The sequence below is a fragment of the Antechinus flavipes genome, chromosome 1 (genome assembly GCF_016432865.1).
Source record: "Antechinus flavipes isolate AdamAnt ecotype Samford, QLD, Australia chromosome 1, AdamAnt_v2, whole genome shotgun sequence".
In the NCBI taxonomy this organism is placed as follows: domain Eukaryota; kingdom Metazoa; phylum Chordata; class Mammalia; order Dasyuromorphia; family Dasyuridae; genus Antechinus; species Antechinus flavipes.
In genome coordinates, this window is record NC_067398.1 from 661,997,656 (window position 1) to 662,017,494 (window position 19,839).

Here is a 19,839-nt window from a genome sequence, read left to right on the forward strand (position 1 = left end):
TGTGGTAATGTGCAAATGACTTGTCTCTCCAGTCATATTTGATAGTTCCTTAAGATGGGAACCCTGTCTTATACCCAGAACTAAAATAAGAAATATATGCCCCTGAGAGAAGATTAGAAAATTATGTTCCCTGTGTTGTTGTCTAGCAGAAGAATTAAGCCTTCTTTGTAATACATGATTTAACTTACCACAAAATCTGTCACATTATTGTGCACATAGATGCTTACTAAGTATTCTTTGTTGTAAGTAGAATGTGTGTAATGTGGTGCTTTTTCATAATAAATAATTAAAAATAATTAGCTACATGCCTCTTAAGCAGTGTTTTTTCTGGCATTTTATAAAAAGTAACATTAAAAATACCTAAAGTACTATACTTGTGTATATTATACTCCAAGTTATAATAATAACTAATATTTATATAGTATTTTAAGGTTTGCAGAATACTTTACATATATTATATCATTTGAGCTTCAGGACAACCTTGCAAAATAGGTGCTATTATTATGCCCATTTTATAGAAGAGCCTGTCAAATATCTGAGTTACAATTTGAATTTCCTAATTTGCTTACAACTACTTCTAGTTTGGCTTATATCTTTTTGCCTTTTCTATGCTACTTTGTATATGGTACTTAGTATAAGAGGCAGTATGACATAATGGAAAGAACATTAGACTCGGAATCAAAAGACCTTGTTCTAAATTTTAGATCCACCACTAACTAGGCATATTATCTTGGGCAAATCAGTTAATTAGTTTCCTCATTTATAAGTGGGCAGTAATAACACATATCTATCAAAAAGTATTGTTGTGAAGCTTAAATGAGCTCATATATGTAAAGTGCCATATGAAGTATTATTCAACATAAAGGCAATCTATCATACAAAAAATTGATTATATATGAACATACATTTATATATGTAAATGGATTCATTTTAGTCTGAATTGATCATTATTGAACTGTATATTCAATTGACATTTGCATCTGTTCTCTTAAATATCTTGTACAGGATAGTTACTGTTATGGACGATCCACACCTATTAGCAGTTATGAGAATAAACCGTATTATCAGCTTACTTCTACCCAGGCTCAGCACACTGCCACAGATTCTTATTACCAATCAGGTGAGTGGTTCTAGTACCAAGCAAATACATATATAAAAACATATTGAGTGCAAAGGGTAATGACAGAGGGATGCATTCATTTTTGCTATTTGAAAATAAATTCCAGTTATACATGAAAACAGAAGATGATATGAATTTTAGGTATTGTATATTATCTCCTAATAGCTCAAATAAAGTTTGTAGACATAGGATATTAGATAAAATAAAAGACTGACAACTGGACTTATTAAAAAAGTTGCCTCAATATAGAATCAAATGATGCAATTCTCTTAATTTTGCCATCACCCACAAATGTGCTGCCTCCATACCCGAGAATTCTGAAATCCCTTTGTTTCACATAATCTACTGGCTTTCTGCTTCTTTCTTTGCCTTCTCTAATCAAACCCTACTTCTCATTTACACCATAACCTTCAATCCCTTGATTTCTCAATGTTCTCTAAGATCATCTCCTCTGTATTAGCCATTATTTTCTCTTCTATCTTGAACCTTTGATGAACCAATTTAACTTTCTATTGTCTTCTTCTCTTGATTCCTTAGCCTTCTTATTTCACTGATAATGCCCAGCTAAGCCTCAGCCTTGGATTACCCCCATCATTTGCTACCTTTACTCCTACACATATGCTACTGAAAGAAGATAGATAAAATCAGGCAACTCTTCTATCAACTAGAAATTTGTTTTACAATCTGAAATGACCGTCACTACTGCTAGGCAATTCTATTATACCTTCCTTGTTAATTCACTATTCCTCTCTTCATAGCAACTCTTCCAAACATTTTCATTTCTCCTCAAACTTCCCATAATTCCCCGTTCCCTTACTCTCTCAGAATGTCTTGCCTCATTTTATAGAAAAAATGAAGGCCATTCACCATGAGTTCCTCCTCTCCTCTTCCTTGTCTCTTGTCATTCAAGTGCCTTCTGCTATCTTCTCTTTTACCCTTGTCTCACACAATGAAGTGACCTTACTTTTTACCCAGACTAACCCTTTTATTTGTTAAGTTATCCCATTTCATCTGGTCTCTCGAACAGATTTCCACCTTTGTTATCTCTATTCTCTTACTATCTTCAATTTCTCCCTGTCTACTAGTTCCTTTCCTACTGCCTACAAACATGCCATGTCCCTCTCCCCCCATTCTGAAAAACCCTTACTTGATCCTTCCATTCCACCTAACTGTAGTCTTATATTTCTTCTTCCATTTGTAGATAAATTCCTTGAAAAGGCTGTCTAACCAGGGGTTAAGAAGAGAATGTAAAGAGAGAAACTGGAGATGCTTATTGTAGACAGCCTTTTCTGACCTCATTATTCCCTGAAACTTCTCTCAAGTTACTAATAATCTCTTTGTTGTCAAATCCAATGACCTCTTCTCAGTCCTCATTTTTCTTGATCCCTCTGCAGTCTCTGACACTGATGATCACTCTCTTTTCTGGGTTTTCATGACATCACTCTCTCCTGGTTCTTCTACCTATTTGACCACTCCTCTTCTGCCTCTTTTGTTGTTTCCTCATCAAGGTCATGCCCTTTAATAGTAGATGGCTAGATGTCTTCCCCTTCCCTCAGACTCAAAACCTAGGAGTCTCTGGACTCATCACTCTCTTATCCCTCATATCCAAGCTGTTGCCAAGGCCTCTTGATTTTACCTCGTTCTCATGAATATGTCCTCATCATCTTATGCCTGGATTATTCCATTTCAATTTAGCTCCCAGTTATCCACTAAAGAGATTTTCCAAAAACTCAGACCTGATCATTCCTCCCTTTGCTCTGAATAAACTTCAGCAGCTCACTGTAGCCTCCAGAATTAGAATGCTCTGTTTGGCATTCCTTCATAAACTAATTCCCTGCTACCACTCTACTCTTCTTATAACTCACTCCATAACAACTTCTCTTCAATTATTGATACTGGATTCCATGAACAAGATACTCCATCTCTCGATTCAGGGCATTTTCTCTGTCTATTCCCCATGTCTAAAATACTTTCCCCTTTTCACTCTGACTACTAACCTCCCTGGTTTCCTTATAAATCCCATTTAAAATCTCCTCTTCTACGGAAAGCCTTCTCCAACTAACCCCTCTTAATTCTCAATCTTAATTATTTCCTGTTTATCTGGTAGATAGTTTACTTTGTAATATTTGTATATATGTTGTCTTCCTCATTAGATTGTAAGTTCCTTGAGAAAAGGAACTATCTTTAGCCTGTTTTGGTATCCCTTTTCTTAGCACAGTGTCTATCACATGGTAGGTGCCTAATGAATATTTTTTGATTATGTATCTTGGTAAGGACTACACTTAGAGCTGGAAAGAATAATTAAGCTTCATTCAGTCCAAATCCTTCATTTCAGAGGCTTTTGTTTTTTATCTTGCTACTAAAGGAAGTTTTGATCAGCAAAGTAGAAATTATAATCAAACTCAGCCCTCAAAACAAGTAGCCTGCCCCTTACTCAAAATTTTCTAGCCTGGTAGGACCTTTCATCACTTATAGTCTACAGCTTTAGTGTTTGTGAATCTAGGGTCCTTTCTATAGCATAAGAGTGACTTAGAATAATAGAATTATAGAATATTAGAACTGGAAGAACTATAAGGTTTGATACTGGAAAGGAACCTTAGAGGTATTCTGCTTCATTCCCTTCATTTTATTGGTGAGGAAAATGAGTAAGTGATTTTGCCCCAGGTGAATTGATTTGGGTCAGGGACGTTTGGCCAAGAGAAATCTAAAAGGAGCTTTTAGAAGTTTGGTGGTTTTCATTTTTATCTTTTGGACTACTTTTAAACTGCCTAAAGGCACTTTTCAGTAGGAAGATTGAAATGTTTTTTAATAAAAGGACTTTTAACTTGAACCTTTGGGCTATGAGTGATCCATTGTACTAGATGCCTAATAGTAACTGGGGACAACATTGCAAAGGCTTGTGTTTGTTTCCTAGGTACTAAAGGAGGCTACAGTCAGTCTAGCAGTGGTTACAGTCAAACTCAGCCCCAAAGACAAGTGACCACAATTAAGCCAGTTCAGACAGTGAGTACCACATCTTCAAGCTATAACTATCCAGCTGTGACAACTGTTCAGCCAAATGTACCTGGTTCCTCTATTCCTTCATACACCCCCTCTTCCTCTTACAGTTCCAATTTGGCATCATATACTGGTAAGGAAAATTGTATGCATGGAGATGATATGAGCTGTGACTTAGTTTTTATAAAAGGTGAATTTCATAAAGATTGTCCTTTTTTTCTCTTGTTTTCTAGGATCCAGTTATTCCAGTTATGATGCTTCAGTATATTCTGGAGCTGACACATACTATCCAACACCACAACAGCTCCAGCCACCACTTCAGGCCCTGCCTCAGCCTCAGCCCATTACACCTCAGCAACAGCATCCACAACCTCCACCACAGCCTCTGCAGCCTCCTCCCCTGCCAAAGCCCACAGGATCATCTTCATGGGCCAACATGGGATGTGGCACAAGTACCAGCTCTGTCAGTAGCTTCCCCAAGAAACCAACTTTTCACAACAAGCAGCTAAAACCCAAAGGCCCTCTCAAACAACCTCAGCTGTACTACTGTGACATCTGTAAGATCAGCTGTGCTGGTCCCCAGGTCAGCATAAGTTTCCTTTGCTACACATTCATTTATTCTTTTGTGAAATCCCAGAGTTCAAAGGGTTTTCAGTGATCATCTCATCCAAACCCTACCTGAGCAGGAATCTCCACTATAATATTCCCAACAAGTAGTCATCTATTCTCTATTTTAGCACTTCTGGGTAACAGGATATTGACTATATATCAAGGCAACCTATTCTACTTTTAAGCTTTAGGAAGTTTTTTTCAAGCCAAAATCTGTCTTTTAGTAGTAGGAATAGATATCTATTCCTGCTCTTTGGAACTAAGCAAAAAAAAAAAAAATCTAATTCCATTTCCACATGAGGATCTTTCAGATATTTGAAGACAACTATAATCCACTCTCTCCTAGACTTCAGTCCCCAAGTTAAGTATCCCCAATTCTTTAAACTGATCTTTATATATTATGACCCTCAAAACTTTCAACAAATACTTCTTGATTACTTCTATTATATGCGAGGTACTATGGGGTATACAGGAAAGAATAAGATAGATATAAGCATTCTCCTTAACAGAATCAAAATGTTTTGCTCAGTAGCCTTTGATTCTTATATCATAGTGGATCCAGACTAAAAGAAATGATGAAGCAATTATATTATGACCAAATCTATTAAAACTCAAAGATTAAATCAGTAGAATACAAGCTCTGACAGATCTTACCAACTTTGAATAGTCATGACATTTGAGCAGCAGTCCCTGCAGTGACATCTACACCATGCTTGAAGAAATTCAGTGATAGAGAAATCTTACAACCTTCTGAGGAAGGGTCTCAGCTCCTCAGAGTGTGCTAATGAATGAATGTTTATGCCTCTTACATTGTTAGGCACTTATCTATTACTTATCTATCACTTTCTATCCAGTGATGTGTATAGTCAGATAGATCAGGAATGGAACAGCATCTTCACCTTTGACATCCTTCACTTCATATAACAGACTAAAAGCTATACAAGATAATACACATCTCAGACAACAAGCGTTTGAAGAAGAGCTTATTTTCAAGGACTAAATCTGGTCAATTTTTTGGTGGATTTGGATAAGGACATAGAGCTCATAATTTAAATGTTATCTTCAATTCCTCCCTTTTCTCACCCCTGTCTATAATCTATTGTCAAGGCTTGCCAATTTAACTTTGGAAACATTTTTTAAATATGCTCCCTTCTCTTCTCTAATATTGCAATAACCCTAGTATAAGCCCTCATCACCTTATGGCTGGACTATCTCAATAGTCTCTTGATGATACTGCTCACTGCAAATCTCTGCCCACTCTAGGCCATCCTTCATTCAGTTGTAAAGTAATTTACCTAAAGGTGCAATTCACTTATGTCATTTCCCAACTTAGTAATCTCTAGCTGCTCTCTATTACCTCCAGAATCAAATGTCTCTTGTTTGTTATTCTTGCCTTTCATAACTGCTTTCCCTCTTCACCTTTCCAGTCTTTTTACATGTTATAGCTGCTGCATACTTTTTGATCCACTAATACTGACCTTCTTGCTGTTTCTTGAATAAGACAACACACCTGTCCACTCTAGACATTTTCTCTGGTGGTTTCCTATGCCTAGAATGTTCTAGCTCATTTTGATTTCCTTTTTTCCCTGACTACTTTTTAGTCCTAATTAATATCCTACCTTCAGCAGGGAAGTTTTCCCTATTAATTGTGTTGCCTTTTATCAATTATTTCCCATTTTTCCTATATATAGCTTGTTTGTATATATCTGTTTGCTATTATCTCCTCCAATAGACAGTACTGTCGTTTGCCCTTTTTTGTATCCCAGTAATTAACAAGGTGCCTGGCATATAGTATGTGCGTAATAAATGCTTATTGATTGACTGCAGCAACTAACAATTAGTTGGTCAGGTAACTTGTTTTACTTTAGTGATTCATCTTTGGTACACATATGCCATTAAGAATCTTGGCTTAGGACTACTCCTTGATCTTTGGTCAGTAATTCTCTGTATCACTTGTTTGAAAGCTGAGGCTCTGATAGTTTCCTGCTTAGTGAATCCAGAGAAACAGAGAAAATATATAAGAGAGGGGAGAGTGTAGCTACAGTTTGACATTGACAAATAGATCGACTTTAAAACTTTTTGGAGTTTAAGTGATACCCTACTATACAAAAAAATTCTAGTAGTTGATTATGACCTGATAGGGCTTTGTTGATGAGTTTGAAAATCATAAGATGAGGACAAGGGATTATGTTAAGGATTGGAATAGAGTGAGACAAGAGAATTAATAATTCATTATAGTTTTCCTTGGCAGTGAATAGTCCTTCCATTCATTAGCAGCTGTTAAAAAAGGGAAACATATTTCATATTATTTCAGGAGATATAGGCTGTCTTTGTGTGTGTGAACAAGTTTTGAGTAGTGATTTAAATGCTAAGTAAATTTTCTTAAGTAGTTGCCTTCTTAAAAAGTAAGACTTTATTTTTAAGAATGAAAGGAAACTGGTTTTTATCTACCTATATCTACATCTACATCTATATATTTGTCCATTCATTTATTATTTTGTCTGGTGATACTGAGTCTATCAGTTGTGGTCAATCAGGTTATATATACACATGGAAACTCATAGATAATGAATGGAATAGGCAGTTCTCAATGCTTAGGTGTTAGTTATTAAGCTAATGATGAATGGATGATCAATGAATTGTGTTGAAAAGGCAGTATTTGGCCCATTTCTGTGCAAACCTTGAGATAAGCTTTACTTTGTTCTTTGATTGCAGACTTACCGGGAACATTTAGAAGGACAGAAGCACAAAAAGAAAGAGGCAGTTCAGAAGTTGGGTAACCAATCAAACATTGGCCTGCGTGGGGCTCAAACACAGCTGCATTGTGAGCTCTGTGATGTGTCTTGTACAGGAGCAGATGCATATGCAGCACATATCCGGGGATCCAAACATCAGAAGGTATGATGGTGCCCTATTTCTCCTGCTTACACTGATCTTCCATTGACCCTTTGTTTATTTTATCCCAACATCTCTGCCCTTTAAATATCTATTCTAGGAATGGCCTTAAGCTATAAAGCGGCATATCACTTTGATTCTTTCATTACTTATTTTTTTTAGTCCCCTGATTAGGAGATGTGAAAATGAAACTAAATAAACTAATTGGAATGGCACATTAGATTTGAGACTGATTTTATGTATATAATAGAAAGTTAAGATTGGGTATGCATTTTGATGCCCTATTAATTGATGTGGCACATGAATTTGAGACTTATTGTAATATATTATCTTTGAATAGGATATTAAAAGAGTGTGTGTACATTTTTGATGCCCTCCAAATATACACTGACAGAGATATAGACATATGCCTAAGTGTGGGTGGGTAGGGAAATATTGCATATATATCCTAGCTGTGTCAAGCACAATATCAGTGACTAAATTTAACCTCTGCATTATCAATTTATATCTGTGGGACAGAGGTGAATTATAGCATTCTCATTAATTTTCAAGGCCAGGGAAGATTTTCCCTATGCTTCCAAAAGGATAATTGGAAACATGACTGTCTTTTAAATTGCCACAGGCTTTGCTAATATATAACATACTGTTGTATCTTTTCTTAGCCCCATAGTTTGCTTTTAAACTGTTGGTCCTCATCTTTCATTTTCCAGTCTCCCTTGAAGTCAGGAAGATCTGGGTTCAAGACCTGCCTCTGACATATACTGGATGTGTGACTCTGGGCAAATCATTTAACCTCTCAGTGTCTCAGGCAACTCTCTAAAACTGTATGTTGCAGAGTATGTGCCAGTCTGCACTGCTAATGGGCATTGCCTCCCTGAAGTTCCCTATATAAATGAAATTATAGATCTGTCCCCCCCCCAAAAAAAAGGTAAATTATGGTAACATTAATCCTGCCATTCATTCAACTTCAGTTAAGTGAGTGCCTATTAAGTGAAAAGCACTTTATGGTATTAAACAAGATAATATATAAAAAATACTTTTCAAAATTAAGACACTGTAAATATCAATTAAAATTATTGGTCATGGACCCTTCACTCATGAGGCTTACAGTTTAGCAGGAAAATAACTAAATCTATAGCTTGAATTGCTTCTTAAGTGCATTCTTTTAGAAATAGTTTCCTTCATAGGAAATTACTAGGAGTAGCTGTGCCTAGTGGTCTTGAACATGTTCTCCTTGACAGTTGTTATATGGTGTATTTCAGGTTATTAAATTACATACAAAGTTGGGAAAACCCATCCCTTCAGTAGAGCCAGTATTAGTGAACTCTGTTCCTACCAACATAGTGAATAAGCTGGCTCCCCATGTCACTCCTACTGCCACAACTTCTGTCACACCAGCTAAAGCAGCAAATGTAGCCATCACCAACAGCACAAGCTACCCAAGAAGGCCGGTACTGACCAAGAAACCATTTACCTCAAAGATAACATATGTGGGTATGTCTCTTTAAACTTCATTTTAAAGTCAGTTAATTGTTACTGAAGCAATGCTTCGTTTTTCTTCATTATTGCCTACTTCTTTTTTTTGAAATGCCTATTGAAGGGATGCTTACAGGTCTCCTATGCTTTTAGACTCAGGAGTATTATATAAATTTCAGAAACAGTCTTTAATTTTTAATTCAATTCAGCTACCTTTTATTTTCATGATTTCACTGACTTAATGAGAAGTTAATTTTAGTTGATATTTTTGTTTATAAACATTCTAAGAAATAAAAAATACAATTTCCTGAGAAGAGTTAGAAATAAGAATCTGAGGAACTGAGTTATTTTTCCTCCTTTGCTGCTGACTTAACTTAAAGAAGATTGGTATTTCCCCAATCGGGAACTAAGTGATTCTAGTAGTCTGCTTCAAGGAGTTCTTGGAAGAATTAGACAATGGATTCATTTCTCCCCTTTAATCTTAGGAAGGATGCAGTGCCTCTATCTCGTGGGTCCTAGAAAAATGGTTACCATTCCAGCTGTGTGTCTAGCAGCCCTATTAATGAGAAAAACTTCCTTCTGATACTGTTTTAGAAGACCCATTTTGGCTTCTGAGATATTGTAGGGGAAGTGGTGTGCTAAGGCATTTCTATAGTTATACATTTCTTGCCCATGTCATCTATATGCCCTTTCTCTTAGGCCTAGGAAACATATAGAAAGAGTAATTATAATCCAGAAGAAAGAAATTTGCCAAAAAATCTTTTTCCTCTATTATATGTATCAACAGATATTTATTGAACAAGAATGTAGTACATGCTTCCACATTGCAGGGGCTAGGGTTGTAACACGTCTGAGATCTGGAAAATCTCTGTAAAAATTTTTGGCCCTCCTTTTGTACCACAGAAGAAGTTGGATTATTATGGTATTAAAAATAAATATATTGATATTAGACAATACTATACATATACTTTATGCATTTCTGACTTCATAAACTTTTTCTGTGTCATCTTCTGGCAGATGTGTCATTTGTGGTTTCCATAAAACTCCCCCTAAATCCCAGTTAATTTCTTAAGCTGACTTGTGATATATTGAAATTGTGATGGGGAAAGTTGTGATATGGAAGGGATAACTATAAAAGTTTTAAGTGATTTTAATAATATTATACTCTTTATATGTGTATCTACTAAAGCAAAATCCCATATTCTTCAGTTATTGGGTAATAACAGTAATTATTAAAGAACTTCACTGGTCAGTAATTGATAACTTTTAATTTTGCATTGTTACTGATTCATGATAACTTATACCTCTTTTGTGAGAATTGATTGCTTAAAATAACTATGGGCTTGGCATTTCCTTGGGCATATTCAGAATCTTAGCTTAGAAAGCTAGAAAAGTTGTAGGATTGCCCATCTGGGAGTTGTTGTTTGATGTTATAAGGAGAATTAATGCTATGATGGATTTGTAACATAGTCCCTGATGATGGGATAAAAATGACCTTTAGTTTTAGACCTGGAGGAGATTATAAGTAATTCAATTTTTCTCATTCAGGAACTAACAAGCCACAAGCAGCTGGCAACAGACTTGAAGAGGGAATAGTGGTCCAGTCAAAATCAGAGCTACCTAGTGAACGATCCACACGTGATAATTCTGGGGATGCTTCTGTAGGCTTGTTTGATGTGCAGCCAGTAGGACATGACTATGTGGAAGAGGTAATATTGAACAGTGTTATTATTTGAAGCAATACAATATCTACCATATACCTTGAGACTTTGAATGATCATAACCAAGAAATAAAAATAGATTTTTTAAACTAGGAAGACTTTTCATGAGAAGTTTTAAAATTAACCTGTCATTAATTTTACTAACACGTCTTTATTTAAAAAAACAGAATATCCCTTAGAAGAAAATTCTAAAATCTTAGAAAATGGAGCTGGAATATTGGAAATTGACAGCAGGGAGACCATGAGATGAGCAGGGAAGATCACTGAGTGTTTTTCTGCTGGGTAACTTTACTTCTTTCCCCTCTATTTGCAGGATAAAATGATGGAGAGAGCATTCATAGGATATTAGAGCTAGAAGGGATATCTTAGATAATCGAATCTTTCCCTCTCCTTTTACAGATAGCTAAACTGGGATTCTAAAATCTTAGCATCATGAGGTAAAAGGGATCCTAGAGGCCATCTGCTCTAATCCCTTCATTTTATACATAAATAACTCATGTCTAGAGAGCTGAAGTTCATGATTACATAGAAAGCTAAGATTTTCAATCAAGTTTTCTGATTTCTTCTAACTTTTTTGGCTTAGTGTTACATGATTAGTTAGTGGCAGAGCCAATACTGGAACACAGATCTCTTGATTCCTAGTGTAGGGTTAATTTCTGCTTTACTACATTATAGTTCAGTATTATCTTTATGTAAAACATGTAATTTCTGAACCTCTGTATGAAACTATTAAGACCTTGAACATGCCAAGTAAAGTTTTCCATTGATAATATGTATAATTATAAAATTGGACAGATCTTCTTGTCTAATTATAATAATAATAATTAGTGTTTATATGCTAATTAGCATTTATATATTTAAGGTTTAAAAAGTGTTTTTCAAGTATAATCTCACTTAATCCTCATAACAACCCTGGAAGGAAAGTATGTAATGTCTGTGCTAGCTTTCTGGAGATCTTTGGGAACAGCCTTGATTTTAGTGCAGGAGTGCAGAAGGCAGGACAGCCACCACGAGGCTGGTCAAAGACGGAATGTTTCATTTCCAGTCCTTCTCAGCCCTTATATACCTTAGTACAATTACTCATTACAGCATACTATGTATGTGTGAACTAGAGAACCATTATATCACTATACTAAGTACTAAGTATATTTATGAACTAGAGAAATATTGTTTTAAAAGTTTCCCATAATTGTAAAGATCTTTGGATTTTAAAAATTCTACTTGTTTTAATTTTGGTATTTTTTATTGAACCCATCTCTCTCTCTCTCTCTCTCTCTCTCTCTCTCTCTCTCTCTCTCTCTCTCTATATATATATATATATATATATATATATATACACATATATATATATATATAATATATATCTCTGTGGTTTTGTTACCTTAGTACCTACTATGTTCTGCAAAATTAAGAAGCTCTAAGATAGTCCCTTTCCTTGAGAAATCTGAAATCCTAACAATAATATATCGTTTCCACACTTGAAAAATGAAAGAACATCATGACACAGTAGAGTGAAGGACTAAAATTTATATTACATATTATTGTTAGACCCAGAATAAAAAGTGAGATGATATGTTCAATTTTGGTGGGGAATGAAAATGAGATCAGCACGAGTCCAGAGTAAGGCCCATCAGTAGACTGTGACTCTTCAGATTCCAAATTAAGAGGTTTTGCCATCATGTCACATTGCCTCTCTTTACTTTGTCTATATTCCATATGAACAGAATGTGAGAAGTCCTTTTAGTGATAGTTATACTGCTGAAAACTGTTAAAAGTTCTAGATCAGATACTAAATGAGAAGGAAACCCCCAACTTTTATTCAATATTTAATCTATAGTTATTTTTAGAATGTCTATTGAATAGGTAGATGAACAGCATTCTATGGTGACCTTAGAGTCAAAAGGACCTTAGAGTCAAGAGGAGCAAGAGTCAAGTTTCCTCTGTCACATACTGACATTATGACCTTGGACTAGTCATTTAACTTCTCATTGCCCCAACGCAACTCTCCAAGACAATACTTTGCCAAGCAGAAGCCATTATGCATTAGTACAGGGAGTTCTTCAGAGTACTCTCTAATGCTGTCAAAAACAAAAAGCTGGTTTAACAAATAGGAGCAGAGTTAAGTCAATACTTGGTTGGCAGTTAGATTTCTATTTTTTCTTTATGTGATTACATGTAGTAAAACATCATGCTAGTCAGTAGGAAGAGAGAAAGTTTAGAAGAAACGTGGCCATTTTTGTCATGAAGTTTATGGTCAGGTAGAGGAATCAGATGCAAAAGAGATCATTATTACAACATAAAACACTAGACAAATGCTCTTGAGAATTGTAAAACAAAGTACCAAGTTTCTTTGCTACTAATCTTGGTCACACATGAAATAACCACCATTTTGGACTTTCCAGGAGTATTGTGATGCCATTAAAAAACAAACAGTGAATGAGGCGCCTAGAAATGATATAGTAAATGTAATAGCTTTTTTTTTTTTTTTTTTTTTTTTTGGTTAAAAAAAGGCACAGTATCTGAAATTTAAGCAGTTTAGGAATTCTTATTATTTTTCAAGCTGCATGTGATTATTAAACTTTGATGTCTCAGGTGCACAATGATGAAGGAAAAATGATTCGCTTTCACTGTAAGCTGTGTGAATGCAGTTTCAATGATCCTAATGCCAAGGATATGCACCTGAAGGGACGTCGGCACCGACTACAATACAAGGTGCGATATTAGCTATTCTTTAACAGTTGTACTCCCTCAGAATGAATGTTGTTAGATGGAGGTGACCATTTCAGTAAATTGAGAGAGTGAAAATGCCTGGGTTTATTTAGTCTATTAGTGCTAAAGCTTTTTTTGTTTTTTTTTTTTAATTCTTTTTAAAATAGTATTTTATTTTTCCAAATACATGTAAAGATAGTTTTCAACATTCATTTTTGTAAAACTTTGGATTCTAATTTTTTCTCCTTTCCTTCTTTGTCTTTTCCCTGCCCAAGACAGCAAGCAATCTGATATAGCTTAAATATGTGCAATCTTTTAAAATATAGTTCTATATTTGTTATGTTTTACAAGAAAAATCACATCAAAAAGGAAAAAAAAAAACATGAGACACAAACAAACAAACAAACAAATAAATGAAAAATAGTATGCTTCAATATATTTTCAGTCTCCATAGTTCTCTTTCTGGATGAGACTGGTATTTCCAACCCCAGTCTATTGGAATTGCTTTGAATCACTATAGAAAAGTCAAATCCATTAGAGTTGATCATCACATAATGTTGTTGTTACTGGTTCTTCTAGTGATTACAGTGTTCTCTTGGTTCTACTCATTTCACTCAGTATCAGTTCATGTAGATCTTTCTAACCTTCTCTGATAATCATTTCTTATAGAACAATAATATTCCATTACCTTCATATACCATAACTTATTTTATTCAGCTATTCCCCAACTGATGAGCATCCTCTCAATTTCCAGTTCCTTGCCATTACAAAAAGAGCTACTATAAATATTTTAATGCTAAAGCTTTTTATAATTTGAATGGCTTACTAAAAAATGTTGTCCTTAAAAAGTCCTTTTCCCATTCTGTTCATGTCACAAGGTAAAGAAGGGGAGGGTGACATGGTAGGAAAACCATTAGAACTGGAGACAGAACATTCCCCCTCAGATAAATCTTATCTATGTGATTAGCAAATCAGCTAAGCAAAAACAAAAACAAAAACAAAAACAAACCTGTTCATCTATAAAATGAGGATAATAGGGCTTAGACTATCTATTTTACAGAGTTATGAGGAAAATCATGCAATGTAAATGTTATGTAAATCTAAGTAATTATTATTGGCAAGATGGTGTGGATGTTTATGAATACACTAGTGGAGGGTATATAATTATTATTACTTTTGTAATTGGTGATAATTATAATAATAACTAGCATTTATATGGCATTTTAAGGTTTACAAAGTGATGTACAAGTGTTGTCTCATTTGATATTCATAACAACCCTGGGAGGTGGATGTTATTATCGTCCCTGTAGATGAGGAAATTGAGGCTGTGAGAAGTTAAGTGATTACCCATGGTAACACAGTAACATTTGAACACAGATTCTTCTGTCTTCAGGCCCAGTATTCCATCCACTGTTCCAACCTAACTGCCTAAGTACTTCAGAGCCAAAATGGTCCGTGTTTAAATCCTGTCTCTGACTCACATACTGGCTATGTGAACCTTTATCAACCACTTACCTTCTTAGGGTTGTAGGTAATTCTTCGAGACTATAAGCTATAAAGAAGATGCTGATGTGCATTTCCAGGAGTATCCTCCCTAGAGAGTTCCTTATACCAGGGAAATTACAGGTTCAGTGCTCTCCTTTTCTCTGTTAGAAGTTCTTTGATGCCTTCCTATAGTGTGGAGGTGATCCTGGGTTCTTAAAAGCTATGCTAATGGAAACTAAGTTCTTCCAAGTTTGACCATGGAGAAGGACTTCAAATATAATTCCAAATATACACTACTCCTGTTGTGTATATGTGTATATTTGGAATTATAGTTGAAGTCTTTCTACCAAAATTACCAAAAAAAATGTACTGTTATGTCAGTTATAAATCCAGAAGAAAAGAATAGTTTCTTTCTTCCATGAAGAGCCTCTTTAAAAAAACAAACAAACAAACAAACAAACAAACAAAAAAAACACAGCTTGGCTACAGAATCAAATACAATTCCTAGAAGAAATTACGCAAGAACTTTAAAAATAATTTAAAATTTCATATAAATGAAATGAAAACAATAAAGGAACGAAGTGGGGAAAAAAGAAAGCTATTTAGGAGAGACTTTGAAATAGAATTAATGGGTTAGTACAAAAGGTTCGTTTCTCAAGTAATGAACTCACTGGAAATTAGAATGGACAAAACAGAAGCTAAACATTCCATGAGAAAACAAGAAATATTAAAAGAGAGTCAGAAGATGAAAAATTGGAGGAAATGTAAGGTACTTTATTTCAAAAACAACTAACCTGGAAAATAAATTAAGGAGAGTTAGCTTAAGAATCATTGGACAAAAAAGAAAAGAAAAGAGAAAAAAAAATAATTGGACTTCCTGAAAGCCCTGACTAGAAAAAGAACCTGGATATCATAGTTCAAAAAATCATGAAAGAAAAATTACCAGACATATTTTAAAAAAGAGGACAAAGTAAAAATAGAAATAGAATCTACTAATCACTTCATGAAAGAAACCTTAAAATGAAAATTCTCAGGAATGTCATAGCCTAAATCAAGAGCTTTTAAGTCAAATTAAAAGTGATGATTGTTTGGTTGTTGTCCTTTGTTCTTGATAAAAACCAAAATGACATCACTATGTTAGAGTCAAGTTACAGTATGTCCGACTGTGGCTGCTCAGATTAATATGAGCTTGGAATGCGCTGCCACAGATCAGACACAAATAATCCCTATGAACATGGGGGCAGCTTCTCTAACTTTGTGCATCTAGCATTTCTTCTGAGCTAATTCAACGCTGGTTTGCTCATAGAGCACACCACCTTTTCTGATGAGGACACACCATGCTGAGTGGGTCCTGTTCCAGTGTCTCCAATGTCATATAATGAGTTCTAAAGTTCTTAAGAGAGATCTCAAGAGTATCCTTGGATCACTTTTTCTGACTACATTGTGAATGTTGGTCCTGTGTGAGTTCTCCATAAAACACTCTTTTTGGCAAGAATAAAGTTTGGCATTTGAACAATGTGACCAGCCCAACAGAGTTGCATTTTCTGCAGCAGAATGGGACTGGTTGGCAGTTTAGTTCAAGAAAGGGCCTCAGCATCTGGTATCTTATCCTACTGAGTTGAGTGATCATTAGAATTTTTGTAAGATAATTCAAGTGGAAGTGATTCAGCTTCCTGGCCTGGCACTGGTAGACTATTTAGGTTTCATAGGCATACAACAATAGAGTCAGCACAATGGCTCTGAAAACCTTCAGTATGGTAGCCATACTTTCTTCTCTGACACTTTCCTTCGGAACCTCCCAAACCCTGATCCAGCTCTGGCAATGCCTGTGTCAACCTCATTATCAGTGTGTACATCCCTGAAAAGTATACTGCCAAGGTAAGTGAACTTATCCACAGCATTCAAAATTTCTCCATTTGCTCTAAGCAGTGATTTCACATATGGATGGTGTGGTGCTGACTGCTAGAGCATCCTGTGTTATCTTGGTGTTGGTTGTTAGGACAGAATTAGCACAAGCAGCAGAAAATCAATCCATACTTTGTTACATCTCAGCTTCAGAGACTCCATTGAGTGCACAATCATCTGCAAACAAACATGTACCAATATCCCTCCACTTTTAGTCTTGGCTTGTAGCCTTTTCAAGTGGAATTTCCTATCAGTATGGTAGCTGACCTTGATGCTGTGTTCATCCTCATTGAAGGCGTCTGACAACATGGCTGAAAACATCATGCTAAGAAGTATGGGAGCAAGCACAAAGCCTTGTTTCACTCCATTGGTGACTAGGAAAGCTCAAGAGCATTGTCCATTATCTAGAGCCCAGGTAAGTATGCTGATGTACAATACTGATGAATTACTTCATACAATCAGATTTTGCCATGATTTCCCACAAGCCTTCATGACTGTAAGGCCTTGTTCAGATTGACAAACATTGTCTACAAACCTCTACTTTGATTTGCTCCTGGCATTTCTCCTGGAATTGTTGGGCAGCAAACACCATATCGTCCATTCTTCAGCCCTGGCTCTCAGATAGATGACTATCTTCCAGGTGAAGGATCAGCCTATTGAGGAGGACTCTGGCAAGAATTTTTCCAGCAATAACTATGAGAGAGACTTCCTTGTGATTGTACCTTTATAAAAATGAGCAGTAAAGGCATCCTTGAATGTTACCATGATTTATCTTTTTTTCAGAGGTGGGGGACAGAAGGGTGACCAGATCTGTAATTTCATTTATATAGGAAACTTCCCAGGAAGAAATAACCTTCAGCAGTGTACATTGGCATGTGCTTTGCAACATATAGTCTTAGGTGGTTACCTGGGTCACTAAGAGAGGTTAAGTGTCTGTATGTCAGAGGTAAGTCTTGAACCCAGGTATTCCCGACTTCAAGAGAGACTGGAAATGAAAGATGAGGACTAAGAGTTTAAAAGCAAGCTATGGGGATAAGTACAATCCATCTCTTATATTTTAGCAAATATGTAGCAATTTAAGAGTCAGTTTAGCAATGATATAGGTTTCTCTCCCCAAACTCTAGTTTCTAGTTTTATTTATTAACCCAATAATTATCCTCAAGAAATTCTGGACTTCACTGCTTTGTCACTGCCCTCTCTCCACCAACCCTAATATTTTTACCTCCATTTTACAGATGAGGAAAACTGAAACAAACAGATGTTAAATGATTTGCCCAAGATCACACAATAAGTGTCTGATGCTGAATTTATACTCAAGACCTCCCAACCCCAGGGGTCTTATTCTATTCATTGCAGAGAAGAAGAAATCCTACTAAATTTCTTCTATGATACAAACTTGATCTTGATACCTGAATTAGGAAAAGAGGAAAACAAAGAAAAAAAAATAAGGAACAGTATTCCTAATGAACAAATTTTAAAAGTAAAATATTTTTAGTTATAAGCAGACTTTTGATAAAGCAAATATAGTCTTAACACTTTCCTTCCACAGGAAATCTTTTGTGCTTGTTTTAAGATTTATTATCACAAATTTTATTGTTTATTATCAAATAAATGGTAATAAACAATAAAATTTATGATAATAAATCCCAAAAATAATTGCTTAAAATCTTCTGAATAAATATAAGTAAATAACACTAATATTTATTTATATATTATGTATAATTTTTATATGTAAATATATGCTATATTTCATATATGATTTATGTAATAATATAAATATTATTAATAAATATGAATAGATCATAAAACATGCCAATCAAAGATATTCACAAAGTATAATATAGAGGGATCTTTTTTGACATTAAAAAACATCTCTTTAAGACAAAAAACCAAGTATCATTTGTAACTGGGATATAGTAGGATCTTTTTCAATAATCCTGAGCACAAAACAAGGATGCTCACTTTCCCCAGAATTATTTGATATAGCTCTGGAAATACTAGCAATATCTATAAAACAAGAGAAATAAATTAAAGGAATAAAGATACATAAAGAAGTGATAAAATGATCTCTGCTGATAATATAATTAGCATCTACACTGACAAAAATTCAACAAAGTTTCAGCTAGCATTTCTGCAAATTAAGAATGTACAAGAAGTAATAATTAGATAAATTTCAATCCAAATAACTACATAAAATACAAAATATCTGGAGATCAATTTCCCAAATTTCACAAAAAAAGACTTGTATAGATTTAATTACAAAACATTCCTTAAAGAAATAAAGAACAATTTAAAGAACTGGAGGAATATTCACTGCTCATGTTGAGGCCATGCAAATATAATAAAAATAACAATATATCAAAATTAATTTATAATTTTAATGTTATAGTAATTAGATATTTTGTTTTTACAAATGAGTTTTGTTGTTATTTAACAAGTTCTATAAAATATCCTCTTGGCAATTTAACATATCAAGGGAAATAATGAAAAATAAGTCTTGGGGAAATAAATAGTTTCATATCTCAAATTACATTATAAATCTGAGTTTATCAGGTCATCTGATTTGGTCAATGGAACAGATTAGACAAAAACAATAACACTTAATAATCTAGTGTTTGATTAAGTAGAAAATATATATTACCTAAGGAAAACCTCCCCTATTTGATAAAAATTGCTGGTAACACTGGAAAACAGTCTGGTAGAAATTAGACTCAGCCTAGCACTTTATATCATATTCTGCAGTATATCCAAAAAAGATAAATGACTTTAAAATGAAATATTATACTATATAAAAAATTAGGAGAGAAATAGATCATATATCTGTCACAACTATAGATAAGAGATGTATTCCTATTCAAATAAGAGATAGAGGCAAGTTATAAATGATAAAACAGATGCCTTTGATCACTTGAAACTGAAAAA

The 19,839-nt window shown here is 34.7% G+C and overlaps 1 protein-coding gene across 6 annotated transcripts in view; it reads left to right on the forward strand.

Annotated features, from left to right (window-relative positions):
• ZFR2 (zinc finger RNA binding protein 2) overlaps positions 1–19,839 on the forward strand; it is a 115,660-nt gene that overhangs the window by 42,909 nt on the left and 52,912 nt on the right. For 2 of the 6 annotated variants that reach the window (XM_051971947.1, XM_051971946.1), the window contains exons 3-10: positions 1,006–1,120; positions 4,035–4,250; positions 4,351–4,700; positions 7,442–7,624; positions 8,884–9,115; positions 10,646–10,806; positions 13,411–13,530; positions 17,213–17,332. In XM_051971947.1, coding sequence (XP_051827907.1) covers positions 1,006–1,120; positions 4,035–4,250; positions 4,351–4,700; positions 7,442–7,624; positions 8,884–9,115; positions 10,646–10,806; positions 13,411–13,530; positions 17,213–17,332 — 1,497 coding nt within the window. The remainder of the gene's footprint in view (positions 1–1,005; positions 1,121–4,034; positions 4,251–4,350; positions 4,701–7,441; positions 7,625–8,883; positions 9,116–10,645; positions 10,807–13,410; positions 13,531–17,212; positions 17,333–19,839) is intronic. The other 4 variants (XM_051971949.1, XM_051971948.1, XM_051971950.1 and 1 more) reach the window with 3 other exon arrangements.